The sequence below is a fragment of the Phoenix dactylifera genome, chromosome 18 (assembly GCF_051530095.1).
Source record: "Phoenix dactylifera cultivar Ajwa chromosome 18, Ajwa_hap1_PhDact_Kaust_v1.1, whole genome shotgun sequence".
NCBI classification, from domain to species: Eukaryota; Viridiplantae; Streptophyta; class Magnoliopsida; order Arecales; family Arecaceae; genus Phoenix; species Phoenix dactylifera.
This window is the reverse complement of record NC_143207.1, coordinates 11,195,206-11,208,814: the sequence shown is the minus strand read 5'-3', so window position 1 is coordinate 11,208,814 and position 13,609 is coordinate 11,195,206. Positions and strand designations below refer to the sequence as shown.

Below are 13,609 nucleotides of genomic sequence, written 5' to 3'. Positions count from 1 at the left end.
GATCAGTAACAAGTGATATGCTGGAATGATATGCATAAAACTCCTCCTCAATTTGGAGCATGAATGTCATAAACTACCGATAAGTTGCTAAGAAGCTTATGATGAAATTGATCATGATCGAAAGGCTTGGTGAAGAGATCGGTCACTTGCTGACTAATGTGGATGTAATGGGTTTGAATGAGGCTAGCTTGAATCTTCTCTCGAATGAGATGATAATTAATTTCGATGTACTTGATATGCCTCATGAAAAACTAGGTTGGCAGCAATATGTAATGCAGCTAGACTCTTAGAATGAAGATTAGCAGGGAAAGGAGGGCCACGGAATTTCACAAGTTGTCGAAGCTATGGATTGATATTCTACTTCAGTCGAGAAATGGTGGATTATTCCTTGGACTTCCAAGTGAGGCTATGACCAAAAGAGATGCAACAACTAGTGAGTGGACATCAGGAAGTGAGGCAACCAGACCAATCTGAATCACAAAATACACGCAGCTGCTGAGGAGAGCTGGTGGACTTGAGGTAACATGACACTGGAAGTACGGCTTGCACAATGAGGTTCACGGGACTTGGCCATGAAGTGAGAAATAATCTTCTAATCATTGTGAGGTCATGAGATCTCATGGCACAATGTTTTAAACAAATGGAGGGGGACAATGGAGTTGAAAACATTATCCATTGCATGTGGTGCTATAAAAAATTGGCTGCTACAATGAGGAAAAAAGAGGGGAAATAAAAAACTTGGACCTTGCCAAGATGTGTAGAGATGAGATGGCAGTTTGGACAAAAGGAACTGATTTGATAGTTTATATCTCCATCTATGCTTCATATAATAGACATATAGGTTCGAGTGGGCCAAGGAGGAAGCTTGGAGGACAGAGCACTGGCATAGGCTTAATGTGCCATCTAACTGAGGCCAATGAGAGGAAGGACAGACCATTTGCCTTCATTTTTTCAGTTTTTATACTAAAGAAAACAAAGGAAATAAAAATTGTCCCACGTTATACATCTTCGCACAATTGCACGCCAAAAATCTTATCTAGATGTCAAAATGTTATATTGACCAATCTTTTACCATTTGAAAATTTTATTTAAAATAAATGTATCCTTTTCTTTTTTTCTTTTTGGTTGCTTCGAGGACAACATAAAACTACCATAAATCAGAACCATTACCATGAGCTACTAGTAATATCCCCATGCATGTCATAGGCCAAGGCAAGACATATCATTATGCTTGTTATGATCAGGCCTTTTAAAGTCCCATGCATGTCATAGGCCAAGGCAAGGCATATCATGAACCACTTTCAGGAGTAGACTCCCCTGCTCTTGTAAGATTGAAATGTTTCCATGGCTTCCTGCTGGCAACAAACTTGATAACTTTACCTCCTACTAACCAAAAAAATGTTCAAAATGCAAAAAATTCGAAAGATCCAAGGTGCAAGGTTTGAAACCTTGTGAAACTTCTTTAATCCATGAAAAGCTTGATACCATCATTATACTTTTTGGGAACTAAATATATACAACTTTGGAGTACTCCTACAATTTCACAGTCATGTTCTTTCTTGCAGCTGAACAGAGAAAACCAGAAGCACTAGATTGCCCCTTCAAAAATGTTAATCAGATTAGGTCCTTGCCCGAGTCTGACCCTTCACCCTGTAGCACCGTATGATTCATTTTGAGATATTCTCGCATTGCTTTGAGATTGCCAAGATGAACTTCTCCACACATATTTGATGATCTCAAAGGTCAAGATTGGATTTGCCACTTCCCTACAGTGAGTAGGAAGGAAGACCAGTTGCTAGTGACTCTTCCAAGTCCTAATCTGGTAGAGGTCAATCTGTTTTACTTTCCAGCTTAATACATGGAAACTGTTTCGCGTCACTAACAAAGCTTTCATAGTACACTCATATCTCTTTGTGAGATCCTAGGCTGAAGCCGGCAGCCCCAGCCGACTTCAGCCCAACGCCCCTTTTGGAAGGGGCGTAGCAGGGGATCGCAGACGCGATCCCCTCCATCTTCTTCGGGCACAGAGGGGCATCCCGCGGCTGCACCGCGGTCATCCCGCGTCCACCTCGCGGCCGCACGCACGGCCGCTGATTTCGCCTCCGCCGTAATTCCCGCATTGGAAAGCCGTTAGAATGGAGCTATAAAACCCCCTTGTTTTCCTTATGAGATCACCTGTGAGCCCTCCTCCTCCTCCGTCTCCTTCTCTTCCTCTCCTCCCTTCTACTCCTCCCTCTGCTCTCACTTCCTAAGTGTTCGGCGTGCCGCGTCGGCCAACCACCATCACCACCCGAGTCCCCTGTTTTTCGATTTATTTTTGCCATCGAAAGCCCTACCGTCGCCGCCGTCGCTTGACCGCCGGACGGAGCCACCTGCGGTCAGGATCCGCCGCCTCTGTCGACCGCCGGTAAACCCTCTTCCCTTTTTGCTCTTCGATCTAGCCAGAACATGCTTGATTTCCTTTCCTTTGCTTTGGCCCCAAACCGAGATCACTCGGTTTTCCCTCGACGCCCGTCGCCTTAGAAGCCGCCGGCCGCCACTGCAGTCGGCCGAGCAATAGCCCCCGGCCGCCACTGCAGTCGGCCGAGCAATAGCCCCCGGCCGCCTTGGCTGACCCCTTCCCAGCCGGCCCTTCTTCCTCTCCCATTCTCCCATCTCCCCTGTTCATAGGGAGCTCGGTGAAGAAGAAGGCCACTGTGGGCCGTGAGGAGAATGATGGGCCGATGGGCCCTGTTCCATTGCAGGCCCAACGTGGGCCATGTTCCAGTCCGGTTGGGGCCCAGTTGGGTAGTACCCTTGTGGGCCCAACTTGGGCCCAGTTCAGATCCGAACCTGAAACCCAAAATCTGGAACACGAAATCTGAAACCCGAACCCATTTGGCCAATAAATGAAATTTTGCAGTTAAGCCCTTGACAGTATGTAATTTCATAAAAAGGTCTTCTGTAATTTGTATTTGATCCCTATAGGGAAGATTTATTACATAAAGGTCCCAAACTATATTTATTTAGTCCCTTTACTCAAGTTCTATTATAGAACAGTACCCTGTAATTAAGTATTAGTCCCTGCAATGAATTTTATTACATAAATAAACCAATTAGAAGCCAACCTTGGGGGCCCTATTTAGCTGGGTCTATGCGGGCCCATTGGGCCATGTCCGATATGGGCCCTATCGGGCCATGCCCATTATGGGCCAACTCTGGGCCCTGTCGGGCCGTGTCCAATAGTATTATTTTTGGATTTTGCTTAGTTCTGATATTAACAAAGAATTAATTAAATTTAAACAGGTGAACCTGATCCGCCTATCTGAAGTAGGAATTAAGCGAGAAGAGGTAAGTAACTTAATACTTCAAGTGTGATTTCTAAATTATTTAATAAACTGATTATGTTTTGATATATGTTTTGCATTCAGTAAAATGGGTTAGACATGTTAAATTTTATTTGAAAATCATGTTATATGCTCTGAAATCCATGAAATATAATTGGACAATTTCTGAAATATATTTATATATATATATATGCATTCTCAGCATGGCTATGATCTGTTCTGTTCTGTTCTGGCCCCGCCAATGGGGATTATACGTTGGACCTGTCGACTTGTAATCTGTGAGGAACCGGTTTCGACACCGTACCACCGGTGATTAGAATAGTGGTATTTGGACACCGTACCACCGGTGCTTAATAATAGTGGTGTTTGGCACCTTGTGCAACCCATGCCACTGGGTTACGTGGCCGTAGCCTATTATGTTGAGATTCTGGTATCAGAGTTTTTGGAAAAATGATAATAAGTTTTGAAAATAGTAAAACAATGTTATTTATGATTTATTTTATTATCCTGTATTTGATCTGATATGCTCTGACCCCACTTTGGGGTATTTTGTTGCTTACTGGGCTAGCGTAGCTCATTATTTTATTTTCTCTATTTTTCAGATCCAGAGGCTTGATCGCACGGGATTGGGGAGTGCGTTAGATTTTCCGACGATTCCTTCAGTTATTAGTCCTTTAGTTAGATTGATTAAAGTATTTGACTTTTGTAAGCATATGCTATTTTGAAATTTTGTAAGACTGCTTTTGAACAATTTAAATAATTATGCCAGTTTTGAACATCTGTATCTGCTTTGATATGATCCGATGCCTAGCATGCCTGTGCGGCCCGCCGTGCGGGCGTGCGGCGTCTGCCGCGCCTCGGGCTCGGGGTGTGACACTCTTACCACCCTATTCTTTCTTTGGAAGGACTTTAACAAGCGAGATTTTGACCATTTAAACTTTACTCCTGCATGCACTCATACAAAATCTGCACATACTTGCACTTATTACATTTATACTGCACACACACTTGCAACAATTTTTTTACACAGCATAACTGTTCCTGCAAGTGTATACGCAATTATTTATTGTTGGAGTTCTAATTAAAACAAAGATTTAAATTTTTTTATTCCCTAAGCTTTGTTGTTTTAAATGCTTAAAATATCTTTTTGTGAGACGCCTCTTTCAGAAGAGTTGTGACTCTTCGAAAGAGAACGTTGGTTTCTGAAAAGATACGGTGTTTTCAAAACATTACATATATTCGGAACTATTGCGTCTCTTTGGCCTTTTGGATAGAGTCTATAAATAGACTAATCTAATCTAATCTCTCTCACTGGTACTCTATCTTTCGAGAGTTTATTCCATAGACAGACAATTCGTTTACTATTCAACTTTCTGCTTTCTATCTTTTTATCTTTTCAAGGCATCTGAAGGAGTGAGTTAGTTCAAGCCTCTCCAGCGATTATGCTCGTTAGAAAAAAATCGGGCTGAGCCGGGTAATTGTACCTTGAGGATGAGATCGCCACAAACCTGCATGAATGCGGTGAATCACGTTTTTAAAGCAATGTATATTACACGCCTTGATCCAGGTAAGCACTTTTTAATCTTCTAATTTTATTCTAGTTGATTATTCCTTTATAACTTCTATAAATAAAGATATAGCAGTTTCTACGCAAAACTTTTCTAACAGTCTAAGAACGTGATTTCGATTATACTAGAAATTACTATATATATATTTTTATCAAAATTTAATTTAATAGTATAGAATTAGATTTTGTTTAATTATATAGAAATTTAAAAGCCTTAATTTTATTTAGAAGGTTGTTATCTTCATAAAAATTCATTTCTTTTAGAAAGTCATATTGCTCTGAAAATTATGCAAATAAATATTTTGAAACTTTAAAAACAATATAGAAATTTTCTATAGATTTAAAATATTTGCAGAATTTTTCTACAACTTTAAAGTTCATGCAAATTTTTTTTGCAGAGTCAAAATCCGTGTAGAAAATTACTGTAGCTTTAAAATCCGTACAGATTTTCTACAGCATTAAATTTTGTGCATTCTATTTTCTGCCATCTTTAATTTCTGCATCTTTAAAATTTGTATAGAAAACTCCTACATTTTTAAAAATCATGCAGAAATTATTGTTGCTTTAAAAATGGTGCATATATTTGTTCTCAAAATATATACTGTTGCTTTGAAAATGTGCATAAATTATAAAGTTATATTACTGTTATATTTCTTAGTGTGGTTATTTAATTTTATTAATATTATTGCTATTATTGCATTGATTTCAAAATCTAGAATCTAACTCAAAATCTTATGAATCAAAAGGGTACTAACAAAAAGATGAACTGTCATATTCGGATTCGTCATAAATTTGTAAGACAACTCATAAAGAGTAATATCATTTTTCTGAAATTTCTTAAGTATGAGAAAAACTTGGCAGATGAACTAACCAAGAATTTGTCTAGGAATGGAGTCCTAGATTCATCGAGGGGGATAGGGCTTAAGCCCACTATTTGATCATCGACAGTGGATACCTAACCTCTGTGATTGGAGATCCTATGAAGAAGGTTCAATATAGTAGAAATAAAACTGATTGAGTGACCATGTTAAAACACAATTTTTTGGCGTATATCTCCTTCCATCCCTTTGATGAGTGCTCTTATCAATGACAAAAATATATACCGAAAAAGTTGAGTTATTAAAAGTCCAAGATAGAAAATCTACGTGATATTAGGTTACAAATACCCTTGGAGGACTTACTTGTGTGAAAATTGTCGTATAGGCCACGACTAGGGATTTGGGCTAACCCTAATAAAATTCTCATGAAAATCAAGGTACTAAGAGCAAGGCCTTTAAATGGCGCTGACCGCATAACGACCCAATCAATCCATACTATGTGTGTAATAAGTAGAAGTCCGAGTCAAAGGATCTAGTTCAAGGTCTAATCTACTATGGTTCCTTCAGATAGATACTACTATGTTTCCTTCAGATAGATACTATCAACACTATGTAGAGTTCAAGTCCATGGAATACGTCATGTATTGCACAGTATAAGTTGCCCATATATTCTACTTTATGATTTTCAAAAAATTTAAATCTTTTGTAGAAGATTGTTGGAGTTTTAATTAAAAAAATTTAAATTTTTTTATCCCCTAAACTTTAGTTGTTTTAAATACTTTAAAAAATCTTTTTGTGGGACGTCTCTTTCAGAAGAGTTGTGACTCTTCGAACTTTAGTTGTTTTAAATACTTTAAAAAATCTTTTTGTGGGACGTCTCTTTCAGAAGAGTTGTGACTCTTCGAAAGAGAGTGTTGGTTTCTAAAAAGATATGGTGTTTTCGAAACATTACGTATCTTCAGAACTAGTATGTCTCTTCAGTCTTTCGAATAAAGTCTATAAATAGACTCTTCTGGGATTAATTCTAAACCAATCCAATCTCTCTCTCTCTCTCTCACTGGTAATCTATCTTCTTTGAGTTTATTCCACAGACAGAGAGTTTTTTTACTCTTCAACTTTCTGTTTCTATCTTTTATCTTTTTTGGGTATCTGAAGGAGTTGGTCAGGTCAAACCTCCTAAGCGATCATGCTCGTTAGAGAAGGATCGAGCTGAGCCGAGTTGTTGTACTTTGGAGATGAGATTGCCGCAAACCTGTACCAAGGGGACGAATCATATTCTTAGGGTAGTGTATATCACACGTCTCTATCCACTCAAGCTCTTTTCGATCTTCTGATTTTATTCTAGTAGATTATTGCTTTATAATACTTTTATAAATAAAATATAGCAGTTTCTAGGCAAAACTTTTCCAACATTTATAACTGTATACATACTAGAAAATATCGATGCATAGAGACCAAAAACTCAAAAAGAAATACTTGAAACTTTCAACATGCTATGAAATACTCTAAAAACTCCTGTGGAGGGACCGGCTATGAAATACCCTTCCAAGTTTACCACAAAACGGCCAAGCCATGCAGAAAACCCAACATTTAGGTTCAAGAATCATTATTTGTTGAAAAAATAGAACTTAATTCAATAAATATCTTTTGGGAGGTTCATGAATGTGTGAAAGGTCACCTTGAGAGTGGTGATTCGTGTATTTGGGTTTTCAATATGCATTTAAGTAGTTCATATATTTGGATTTTCTATGTGCATTTAAGTAGTTCATGTATTTGAGTTTTCTATGTGCATTTAAGTAGTTCATGTATTTGGGTTTATACATGTATCTAAGAGTCCTATAAATATTATGTAAGTCTTGTGGTTTTGGCAAGATGCAAGAGCCAAAGTGAATAAAAATTTTTTGAAGTATTTCGCCTTTTCATCCTTTTCTCTCTAAAAAAATCTCTCTTTCTATATTCCATCAAACTGGCATCAGAGCTCCAGCTTTTTGATCTTGGAGATGGTCAATTCCATCTTTCCATTTTAATTTCCTCGCCTTGCAAAAGAGAATTATGAGAATTGGTGCATTCAGATGAAAAATTTGCTTGGATCGCAAAATATGTGGGAGATCGTGGATGGAGGCTATAAGGAGCCTCATGAGGAAGCTACGATGAGTCCTACTTAAAGGAAGGCTTTGCAGAGAATGTAGAAGAAGGACCAACAAGCTCTCACTCTCATCCATCAATATTTGGATGAAGCCATGTTCGAAAGAGTGGCTAATGCGACCACCGCCTAGCAAGCATGGGAGATCTTACAAAACACCACGATCGTCAGGCTAAGGGTTCAAATCCATTCAAATTTAATCCCAAACACCACGATCGGCTCATGGTTAGCCCCAATGGATCCGTGCTGCAGTGACCCCTAGTCCACATAGATTATGGGCCGGATCCGCTCTGATACCATTTGTAACAACCCAGGACCTTACCCAAATGGCTAGCCGGAAGTTTTTATTTGGGTTCCTTGATCCTGTATAAGAATCCAAGATCTATCCAGCGAATAACCGATATGAGACTAAACATACGCCCGCACGGATCTTCACAGTGGGTTTGTAAAGAAAAGAAGAATGCTAATGATGAAGTAGAGAGATACAAGATAAGGTTGGTAGTTAAGGGATATAGCCAACATTCCGGGATTGATTATAATGAAGTGTTTCCTCCCACTGCATGGTTGGAGACCATCCGAATGATAATCTCACTTGCATTTCAAAAGAATTGGAAGATTTATCAAATGGATGCCAAAATGGCTTTCTTAAATAGCATTCTTAAAGAAGAGGTTTATATTGAACAACCTTTGGGCTATGTGATCAAAGGCCATGAAGACAAAGTGTTGAAGTTGAAGAAAGTCTTGTATGGTTTGAAACAAGTGCCAAGGGCTTGGCATAGTCGGATTGACAAGTATTTTCAAGAGAATAAGTTTACTAAGTGCCCACATGAGTATACTCTCTATGCTAAGGTATGTAAAAATAAAGATATTTTGCTTGTTTGTTTATATGTTGATGATTTAATTTTTACGGGCAATAATACAAGTGTGTTTGGAAAGTTTAAGCAAGCTATGACTAGAAAGTTTGAAATGATGGATATTGATCTCATGTCTTATTATCTTGGCATTGAGATCAAGCAAATGGAGGATCAAATTTTTATTTTCCAAGAGGTTTTGCCAAGGAGATCCTTAAGAGATTCAAGATGGAAGATTGTTAATCTGTGAGCACTCCAGTAAAATATGGAGTCAAATTGTCTAAGCATGAAGAAGGAGAAAATGTAGACTTTACAATCTTTAAGAATCTAGTTGTTTTGAAATACCTAACTTGCACAAGGGATATACTTTTTAGAGTTGGGCTTGTTAGTTGATTTATGGGGTCATCAAGTATGACACATTTCAAAGCGGCGAAACAAATTTTTTGTTATATCGAAAGTACAATTAGTTTTGACTTACTTTATTTATTTTCTAATGAATTTAAGCTTGTGGGCTATAATAATAGTAATTGAGTCGAAGATATGGATGATGGAAGAGCACTATCGGCATTGTTTTCTATTTAAAGGATACGACATGGAGTTTGAAGAAACAATCAATTATGACACTTTCTACTTATAAAACTAAATATGTTGCCACTATATCTTATGTTTTTCATGAAAATTGTTGAAAGAGTTACAAATGCCACAAAAGAAGGCTACAAAGATATATTTGACAACAAATCGGCCATTGTATTGGTGAAGAATCTGGTTTTCTATGATATAAACAAGCATATAGATATGAGGTATCATTTTCTTAGAGATTGTATTGCAAAGAACGAAGTACAAATAAAGTATGTGAAGACCCATGATCAAGTTATGGATATTTTTACGAAGCTTCTCAAGTATGAGAATTTTAGCAAGTTAAGAATGATGCTTAAAATTACGAGAAATTAAGTTTAAAAAAGAGTGTTGAAAAAAATAAACTTAATTCAATGAATATATGAAAGGTCACCTTGAGAGTGGTAATTCATATATTTAAATTTTCTATATACATTTAAATAATTTATATATTTAAATTTTTTATGTATATTTAAGTAGTTCATATATTTGAATTTTTATGTATATTTAAATAATTTATATATTTGAATTTTTTATGCGTATTTAAATAATTCATATATTTAAATTTCTATGTGCATTTAAATAGTTCATATATTTAATTTTTTTTATATACTAGTTTATATATTTATATTTATATATGTTATGTTAAATACTATGTAAGTGTTTTAAGACGAAGCAAGAGCCAAAATAAATAAAAAAAATTTAAAAATATTTCGCCTCTTCACTCTTTTCTTTCTAAAAAAGTCTCTCTTTCTATATTTCATCATTATTTTCCTAAAAAAGGTCTTATGAAAATCATGTTTGAAAGAAATGTCGTCACAAACAACAGACAGACAACACACTTCCATCACAAACTGCATTCGAGCTAAACTTGACCAAAAAAACTAGCACTTGATTAAAGTTCTCACATACATGAAACAGTTGCACACAGATACATAAGACTTATAACAAGCCACTCCTTTTTCCACTGTTATCATCTATTTTTCACTACGAAAACTGACGCCCGTTTTAAGCCTAAGACTGCCGGTTCTGATTGAGCCGAGCCGCCGCTGCCACGTTCGCCGCCACTCCCTGCGGATGCGTCGCCATGTCCGGACTGTTCCGCATCTCCGCTCCGACCACCCGATCCGCGTCTTCCCGTGTCACCGCCTTGTCCGCCGGAAGCTTCGTCGTCGCATCCTATCATCATCATCATCATATCACAGTCTTATGATACGACAGAGAGCCTATATATAGATTGGAACCCACCTGATGGCGGTAGAAGAATACTTACAGTGACAACGTCTCTGAGCTTGACTTTGTCCTCGTCGCGCATCACGCGGGCGTTGGCGTCCGCTGCCGACTGCGCCTCCGCGGCGACACCCCCTGGCAGAACTTCATTCCGCCCTGTCGCCCTCACTTCCGCTGCCTGCAACGCCGCCGCATCGCTCTCGTCCACCGGCTTCCCCCCTGCAGTCATCGCCGTCGCCCCGAGAGCTTCTCCGATAGTAATTGCATCGCCTCGCAGAGCCCCCTCCGGCGTCGTCATACTCACCGGCGCCGGGGTCTCATACCTTCCCACCATCTGTTCGAAAGCCAGAAGCAGCTCAAAGAAACAAACACGAAAAATACCAGCCTTCTATATATATTGTGATATTATCTCCGGAGTTATTCTTACCTGTCCGCCCACAGACTCGGCGACGACGCGGCGGCCGGGGAGGTCGGTCTCGGTGACGGAGACGCCCTGGTCGGCCGGAAGGCCGCTGACATCGCGGTGGCCGACGAGCCCGGCCCGCTCGTTGCGTTTGGCAGCCGACTGCATGACGGCAGCAGGGCCACCTTTCTGCGTCTGGCCCATGACCAGGTTCTCGGCGGCTTGCATCATGGCAGCGTCCCGGGGTGCAATTGGCTCGCGAGCCAGCTCCCCCTGGACGTTAAACACGTCCCCGTACTTGATGGGCTCACCTTGAACATGGGCGTAGGCCTCGGCCTGGTTCAGTTGAGCCCTCCTCGGCCGTTCCTGGCTCATCCTCGAAGGCTTCGAACCAAGTTGATGGCTTATGTGATAGAGACGAAGATGGCCGTATCTTCGGCATGCGTATTTATATAGCCGAGTGGAGCAAGGAGAAGGTGACATGTGGAATTTTTATGGTGACACTTGGAGGTTGGAAGGGGATGGGACCCTTGTCATTGGGACACGTTGTTCGGCTCCGGTCGGTGCTTGCCGACTTGACGCAGGGAAAAGGAAAATGGATAGCTTTGGGAAAAGACGCGACCGCCTAACATTAGCATGCAACTTCGTTCGGGAGCACGTTGCATTTGGCTTCCATTTTGGCCCGCCGAGGGTTGACATGGGTTGGACTGATCCAGGATAGAGGCTAATCTGGAACCGATCAGATCTCACTCAATTGGTTCAAAATTTTTAAAATCGGAGTCAAATAAATGTTGCGAGGGATTTGCTATGGTGCTTCCTAAAATTTTTGCTAGATAGTCTTTTTAAATTTTGGTTACCTTTCCTTGTAAAATGAACTAGCTTGATTATTTTTTTTGCGGTAACTGGTTATGGGCGGTGGAAAATCGAAGTATGAGTACCAAGTACCATAATTTACGCAAAACATATTGACATATTTAGGGGTCATGGTTGCTGCACACCTCTCTCCAAAAAAAATTATATGGGACAAGTGCTACAGAATATCATATAGGCAGGGACTTATATATTGAGATATTTTTTCTAATGCCCATCTTAAAGAGAAAACCCAAAAATCAAATAAGAATAACAGATTTCGTCAATCCCTTAACTCCAAAAGAGATCATCCACGAAGGGAGATCGTCTATTTCCTTTTTCTTCCTCATCCAGCCTCTCCATTTATTCTCTTTCTCATCAAGCCGTCTATCCCATCCGCGAGGTCTTTCTTATCTACCCGAGTTCTTTTCTCCTCCAAATCTTTCTCTATTTTTCTAGGATTTTTGCACCTAAAAGTTCATGAAATTTAAGGAATGATATATATATAATTTCTTATGTTTGACAAAGCTAGAAAATTATGCATTGGTACTTATTAGGGCTAAAAATGGATCAGATATTAACATATCCATTTTTGTATCCATATTTTTCAATGAATATGGATACAAATATGGATATTAAACATATATCAAAATTAATATCCATATTTGTTCTAAACGGATATGGATACGAATCGGATATTAAATATCTATATTTTCTTATCCGAATATGGATATAGATAGGAAGCTTTTTTTAATATTAATCAAATTTGAGCAAAATTCAAAGATAAAAACTAGCAATAAAGATATGATCATAAAGAAAAAAATTAATTAAAAAATATAATTTTAACAAGCATTTATCAAAAATAAAAACTAACCATTTCATAAACGATATACCGTTCAAAGTTGCTCGTCACTGAAGTAGAGGGGATCTATAGCGCCTCTAAGGTATCTCATGGCTGTCGCCAGTTGCAGTCGCTGGGTAAAAACTATGAAATGGATAGACCTTCAAAATTCTAGTTTCTTGAAGAAGATGAAGAGAAAAGAGGGATGAAACAAATAAGCGAGCGGTTTGTACCTTTCAGGCATGCTAGGTGATTCGAAAGATCTTATTCAAATCGGGTATTCCATATTCAGGTTACTATCTTAAGTGACGGTCATCCGAATGTGGGTTTCTTTTAATTAAGATTTGGTTAATTACTTAATTGGTTTTTTGATTTAACTTAACTTAAACTTCTTCGTTTTACTTATCCTTAATATACATATATTGAATGCAGATCTGAATCCTAAAAGATTAGGTGTATTCGTATCTGTATCTGTATTCGGAAGATTTTTTAACTGACTATCCGAATCCGTATCCAGATCCGATTGGACCAATAAAACAGTATCCAAATCGGATCCGAATTGGATATGGAAATAGATACGATCGAATATAATCGAACCCACTTTTAATTTTAGTACTGATGTACACTATATTTTGAAAACTATGTATCGATTTACCAAGAGGTATACATTAGTTTGAGAGATGATTGATTTGCTTTATATGTATCATCTAGCCATGTAGTCTGTACTGGTAAAAAATACATTCTATAAATTATATATTGATTTACCAGGAGGTACAAATTGGATCGCTGCTAGGTGTATATATAATGAGCCTGCAGTATGTATCAGAAAATCAATAAGTGTGTACCATCGGCTATATAGTATATAGTGGTAAATACGATATTCTGAAAATTGTGTATCAAGTTGCTTGGAGATGTATATTAGGTTGCTAGATGACAAATTTGCTAAGTATGTATTATCTAATTGTG

General features: G+C 38.5%; 1 protein-coding gene across 1 annotated transcript; it reads right to left on the bottom strand.

Moving 5' to 3' along the window:
- Positions 1–10,191: 10,191 nt before the first annotated feature.
- Positions 10,192–11,389, bottom strand: LOC103722460 (late embryogenesis abundant protein D-34-like). The gene is made up of 3 exons (XM_008813027.4): positions 10,978–11,389; positions 10,594–10,884; positions 10,192–10,499 (listed from the first exon to the last, which is right to left on the bottom strand). The coding sequence occupies exons 1-3, from the start codon at positions 11,326–11,328 to the stop codon at positions 10,335–10,337; spliced, it is 807 nt and encodes a 268-aa protein (XP_008811249.4). The 5' UTR covers positions 11,329–11,389; the 3' UTR covers positions 10,192–10,334.
- Between the last annotated feature and the right edge of the window lie 2,220 nt (positions 11,390–13,609).